This window comes from Chroicocephalus ridibundus, chromosome 12, assembly GCF_963924245.1.
Source record: "Chroicocephalus ridibundus chromosome 12, bChrRid1.1, whole genome shotgun sequence".
In the NCBI taxonomy this organism is placed as follows: Eukaryota; Metazoa; Chordata; class Aves; order Charadriiformes; family Laridae; genus Chroicocephalus; species Chroicocephalus ridibundus.
The window spans coordinates 2,296,193-2,302,604 of record NC_086295.1 but is presented as its reverse complement, the minus strand read 5'-3'; the positions used below and the strand labels follow the sequence as shown (position 1 = coordinate 2,302,604).

Genomic DNA, 6,412 nt, shown 5'->3' with positions numbered 1-6,412 from the left:
AGGCCCCGCCCCTCCGCGGCGGGCTCTGGGGTGCAGCGTACGGAGTTGGCGCAGGGGGCGCCGTCGGCGTGCGGCCGGAATGGCGGCGGGCGCCGGAAGCGGCGGGCGGGGGATGAGTGTGCTGTTTTGAGGGAGGCGGCTGGTTCCGGCCCCGTGGGGACGCACGGGCGGCAGCCATGAGCTACGACCGGGCCATCACCGTCTTCTCGCCGGACGGGCACCTCTTCCAGGTGGAGTACGCCCAGGAGGCGGTGAAGAAGGGCTCCACCGCGGTGAGTGAGCGCGGGGTGGGCGGCCGGGGGGCGGCGGCGCGGCCGGCTGAGGGAAGGCCCGGCATGGCGCCCGCCCCTCGCCGTGCTGTCTGGCTGGCCGGGCCCGCGGCAGGCGCGGGGCCGGGCTGGCGGCGCGGGGCGGCTCGTCACGCCGCGGGGAGCCTCCCCGCTGCCGGAGGGGAGCCCGAGGCCGCGGTGTTGAGGCAGGACACCGGGTCTGGAGCCGCACCGCTTTCCTCAGGGCCAGTGGCGAGCTGCCTGTGCGGCTCGGGCTCCGTTTCGGGCCGGTACCGTGGGTTTTGGGGGGGAATGTCGGGGTTTGATGCGTTGAGGCCCAGCAGCGGTGGGTGCCGGAGCCCCGTCAGGCTGCGGGCCCGCAGGGCCCCGGGTGTCCGTCCCCCGAGGGGACAGCGGTGGCCCTCGGCCGCCTCGCTCCGCCGGGGCCGGGTGCGGATCCCAGGGGATCGGGAACCGCGTCGGTAAAGCCGTGTAGAAGCAACTTCCCGGCTCCTCGCTGCCAGCCGTCCCGAGCTTTTGCTCAATTAAGGGGTTTTCATTTTGGGGGAGAGAAAAAAAAAACCTATTAATTCCCAAATAACACAGTACCTGGAAGAAAATTTACTGCCTTTGGGGCGGGAATAAATGTAACAAGACTTAGTGCTAAATAGGCCCTTTTTTTTTCTTTTTTTTTCTTTTTTTCAGAAATCAGAAACACTGTAAAAGCAGAGCTTATGTGCTGTGTAATCTATATCTGTCTTGTCTCTTGTTGAGTAGTTGTTTGAGCTCAGTTTTTTTGGAAACACCCGTCACACACTTAAGAGCAGGGCCACCCCCTAAGAAAAGATGATTCCCATCCCCCTACGAGAAGCAGTGGGAATGAGTGTGAAAGGTCAACAGTTTTTTCCCCCCTGATGTTGGAAAAGGTATACTCAAAGTATGAATTAGGATATTAAGGCAGCAAGCTACTGACAGGCTGCTTCTAGGTTTTACTTGGTCTGATCTTCAGTTCTGACTTGAGCAATCCCCGTGGAGTAGTTGCAGAGGTAGTTTTGTTGTTGATCCTGCTTCTGTGGCTGCGGAAACGCGAATGCTAGAGTTGGAGAGAGTTGGGGAAACGCAGTTGGTAGGAGGAGTGGGAATATATCTCTTGGGAGCCACGTGGATTTAAATTGCAGTACTATGATTATGAAACTGCACCCTGGAATCTGACACAATTTTTGTTCCATCAGTTCTTTGTCCAGGTTGTGGCAATAGGAAATAAAATATTGACTTCAAGTTGAAAAAATATTTACAGTGTGAGGTTTTTGTGTTTGTTTGTATTTTCTTACTCATTTCAGTGAAGTTTGCAGATACTAGTCTTTTTGGGCCTAGCTTAACTTTTTTTTTTTTTTTCTTCTTTTAATGTGTTGAAGGTTGGAGTAAGAGGGAAGGATATTGTTGTTCTTGGTGTGGAAAAGAAGTCTGTGGCAAAACTTCAGGATGAAAGAACCGTACGGAAGATCTGTGCCCTGGATGACAATGTCTGCATGGCTTTTGCAGGTATGTGACTCCTTCAGGGGTTTGCGCAGTTATTGGAGCACCTGTGGGTATGTTTATGGATTCTGAGAACATAAAATTCTTAGCATAACTGCTGAGGACTGCAGGGAGGGCGTGTATTTCCATGGTTGCTTATTCTTTTTTAAATAAGAGTAGCCTGCTGTATGGATAAATACATAGAGGGACAATGATCTAATGAGAGGAAATAACGTGTTAAAGTTACTAAGGGCCTCTAGGTTTAATGTGATGAAGACTGAGAACTCATTGGCACCTGTTTAAATATATATATAAACTTATATATATATAAAGTTACTTAAGATATTTTATGTATTTAAAATTAAATATTTACATTTTATATATTATATATAAAATACATATTATGAATACATATTATAGGAGTGTAAGAGACATTTGTCAGTTATGGGGACGTTTTTCCACATGCATCAAGCCAAAAAAGCTACATTTTGCAGTCTTGCATAAAACAAAGAAAAATCTTTTCTGTTCTAGTTCAGAAGACTCTTTCTGAATGAACATCTCTGGATTTGAAGTATAAATATTCTAGTTCCACATTCTTCCTGTTCCAAACGCTTTAATTTTGATTGTTCAAAGCTTGAACGGGAAGCGTGAAAGTTAAAAGAAAGATGTAAGTGGAGAGAAAATATATTTCAGAAGGTTTCTCCTCTCTCCAAGTAGTTTAGAATCCTTGTGTCAGTGCTCTAAGGGGAGAGCTGAATCAACGGGCAAAACCAATGGATTTTAGATTTAGTGTGCGGCTTTGCTGCCTTAGCTGAGGGTTGCGATACGTGCAGGTGGCTTCACAAGCTCGAAGAAAAGTTCTCTAATGGAAACAAGGCTGTAAACTGAAAATGGCATCATAAGCCACAAAATAAAATAAGAAATAAGTTTCTTTTAATTTTTTTTTAAAGGGTCATACTCATTTTTGTTAACTAATACCATGCTGCTGCAGCCTCCTCAACTAGACAAGATTTGCTGTGCAGATAAAGCTGGCTTATGGTTGGGGGGGCAGCACACGAAATAAGCCCAGCGTGTGCGAGAGCTGAGATGGCTTTGCTAATTTGCTGTTAGATGGAATGCTGTCAGGAATATTCCTGGTTCAGAATTGTGTGTACTATCTACCTCACAAATGTGAAAGCTGGAAACTAAACCATGTAGTTATTTGGGTACATTAGCTTCTTTCTGTTGCCTTAAAAATGCTATTCTTGCTCAGCAAACCTGGGAAAGCGTGATTGCTCATATGCTTTTTCCATTGCTGCTGACACTGACCTCGTGAGGCTTTTGGGGCACGACCAGCTGATTTATTTGTGCGTACGGTACAGAGCATGAATCTGAGAATTCACTGGTGTTTCAGGGCTGACAGCTGATGCCAGAATAGTTATAAATCGAGCTCGTGTGGAGTGTCAAAGCCACAGACTTACCGTGGAGGATCCTGTCACCGTGGAGTACATCACGCGCTACATTGCCAGTCTGAAACAGGTACGTTGGACCACACAGAGAGGCTTAAAATACGTCCTGATGAAGAGCGCTTCAAACTGTTTGTGAAACGTCTGTCCAGGCCTTGTTCTACTCAGGTGGTAAAAATCAGCATAACAGAACACGTTGTGGGTGTTTACTGGAAATAGGGATGTAGTAATAGAAAAGGAGGATTGATTACTGTTTGGTTTTCTTCCCAATGATGAAGAAATTAATGATTACTTGTAAGGACTGCACAACTACATTTGTGATACCATCGGGAACACTCTGCCAATCTACAGCTCTAATTCACTCTCAAAACAATGGTGCTGTGTTACTGTCAAAACCTTGGTGGCTCCTGTTCGTTTTCCCTCCTACTGAGCCATTGCAGGGAGGGGCAAGAGGGGAGCAAATCACTGCAGTACTTAATGTATTTACATCTGATATTCATGAATTTAAAATGAATTACAGGGTCAAAATATGCCCATCTGCATTCTGTGATAAAATTATTAATTTGACGGTGTATTAAACTGATTTTCAGCAACTCGTGGGGACTAGAAAAAGTCTAATTTACTTACGCACAGACACGTGTTAGTGCAGTGATGATGATAATGGTGTGGTTCTGGTAATCGTCACTAGCCTGCCAGAGCACTCTACCATGTTCCAAAGTTTCAGCTTTTTCCTTTACAGTAATCTCACATTTGGGTCTTTCATTCTGGCACACTGACCATTTCTCTAAAACGTACAAACCACGAGTCTCGCGCGGTCTCCTGCCGCGGGGATGCTGCTGGTGGCCGGCCTCCCCGTTCCCGGGCGCTTCTGGTGCGGGAGGTGGCAGCGACTGCTGACCCCGTGGCAGCAGAGGGCTGTAACACGGGATTTGCCACCGCCGAGGCCGTGCTTTCGGATGGAATTGTTGCAAATCATTGCTGAAAACTGCCTTTGTGTTCAGGGGGGAAGAGAGCCTGCTAGAAATATTTCTGGTGGCTCTTCTGGTTGTAATCTCTACAGTGGTTGCTTTCCGCTCTAAAAACTGCTTCTGAAATGAGCGTCTCTTCTTTCTGAGCAGAGGTACACACAAAGCAACGGCCGCAGACCTTTTGGTATCTCTGCTCTTATTGTGGGATTTGACTTTGATGGAACCCCGCGGCTGTACCAGACCGATCCCTCTGGTACATACCACGCATGGAAGGTGAGCTGGTTCTCTCTCTTGTGGAGATGGAATGAAGTATTTGTGAGTTGACGTCCCCTTTAGAGAGGGGCTGGTGTAGAAATGAGATCTCGCTGCCCAGATGGTGCTGGCTCACAGCTGCACAGATCCTTAATGATCAAATTTACTGAGAGTGGCAGTCTGCAGTTCAGCTTTACTTGGGAAATCTTGTCCTCTTTTCCCCCCAAAAAACCCCAGCCCACCACCTGTGCCTGACAACTGTCTTTTTGTGTGACGTGTGGGAAGTACCACATTCAGTCTCCTGAGAAACACATGGTGATCACAAAATGGTTTCAGATCCTGTAATTGCACAACTTGTATTTCTCACTTGTTCTGTAAATGAAGTATTTTCTAAACTTCCATTTGTTACCTTTTTTCCCCCCTCGATGTTTCCAGGCTAATGCCATTGGCAGAGGAGCCAAATCTGTGCGGGAATTCCTGGAGAAGAACTATACTGATGAAGCCATTGAAACAGATGATCTGACTATTAAACTTGTCATCAAGGCTCTTCTCGAGGTGAGTCTGTTTCAGATCCCTCGTGTGACTTGTCACTGTATTTCTGCGTTAACTTCTGAAACGTGAGTACGGGAAGATCTTCCTGCGTGTCACAGAAGAGCGCTATGAAAGGATCCATGAAAACTGGCCAGTGTAGGCCGGGGGTGCAGGATTAAATTCGAGGTTCAGAATATTTCAGTAACAGTTTCCACAGCTCACACAGAATTTACTAACAGTTGTCTGGGGAGAAAAACAGACTTCAGTTCTGGCCGTTAAAACAAACGCACCAAAGATGTGCTAAACCATATGCAGAATATTTTGCTTCTGTATTGAAGTGTAAGATACAGAAAATACCCAAAGTCAGCTGGTGGAAGCGAGGTGTTCCTCGCCAGCCACCGAGCGCGCTGATGCCAGGAGGAAGACCCTTATTTTGAGAGTCGAGAGCTTAGAGCTACTGAGCAAAATACCTCTCATCCGTATCTCTTCTCAGAAGACCTGAAAGGGGTTTGGTAGAATTAATTAATGGAGACACTGCTAATGCCTACGTCTGACTCCTGTTAAGGTTGTGCAGTCTGGAGGGAAGAACATCGAGCTGGCGGTGATGAGGCGAGAGCAGCCGCTGAAGGTAAGGGCTTGGCTCTGCTTTTCCCCTCTTGCGCTGATACTGTCCCTGTTGATGTGCAGCACCTTCCAGCCCTTCGTGTCACAGATACTTGTCTTTATTGTGGAATGTTGTGTGTCTGCACAAGGTGCCTGTGCCTGGATAAGCACCAGTTTAACTTTGTCCACGTCAGAACTAGAATTGCTTAAATAAAAGCCTCTTAAGTTGTATCAGTATATGGAGGGTCACCCGTGTCTCTGTTTTAGATCCTAAACCCTGAAGAAATTGAGAAGTACGTTGCTGAAATTGAAAAAGAAAAGGAAGAAAACGAAAAGAAAAAACAGAAGAAGACATCATGATGGATTTCATTCAATGGCTTAGCTGCTTCTTTTTAATGGAAGTGATGGGTTGTTCTGTATAGACATGTAGGCATTCCACTTACTCATACTGTGCCCTCTTGAGACCTACAATAAAAACCTACCGAGTTTTTTTTTTAAAACTGTTATTTTAGAAAAATCTGTCTGTTCCTTAGATTTTAATTGCCTAGGATGATTTGGCTGGCTACAAAACAGCAGCGCTGACCCATTAAAGGACAGAGACTTACATTTTTTTCCTGGGACACTTCAGTTTGTTTAATGATTTTCTTCCACCCTCTCCCATGTGTTAGTGTCTCTTTTCTCTTTTTTTTTTTTTTTTTGGAAGTAGATGTCTCAAGGGTTGCGTCATAACAAATATGGAATTACGCTTTTTGCCTGTCATCTTGAAATGTGAGGGGCTGGGCCTGGCCAGGTGCGTGGCAGGGGGGGATGTCACAGGAGAGCTGCCTGT

General features: G+C 46.6%; 1 protein-coding gene across 1 annotated transcript; it reads left to right on the top strand.

Moving 5' to 3' along the window:
• The first annotated feature begins 43 nt into the window (after positions 1 to 43).
• PSMA7 (proteasome 20S subunit alpha 7) lies at positions 44 to 6,201 on the top strand. Its single transcript, XM_063350444.1, has 7 exons — positions 44 to 272; positions 1,685 to 1,811; positions 3,178 to 3,302; positions 4,348 to 4,470; positions 4,885 to 5,004; positions 5,546 to 5,608; positions 5,851 to 6,201. The coding sequence occupies exons 1-7, from the start codon at positions 177 to 179 to the stop codon at positions 5,941 to 5,943; spliced, it is 747 nt and encodes a 248-aa protein (XP_063206514.1). The 5' UTR covers positions 44 to 176; the 3' UTR covers positions 5,944 to 6,201.
• Positions 6,202 to 6,412: the final 211 nt, after the last annotated feature.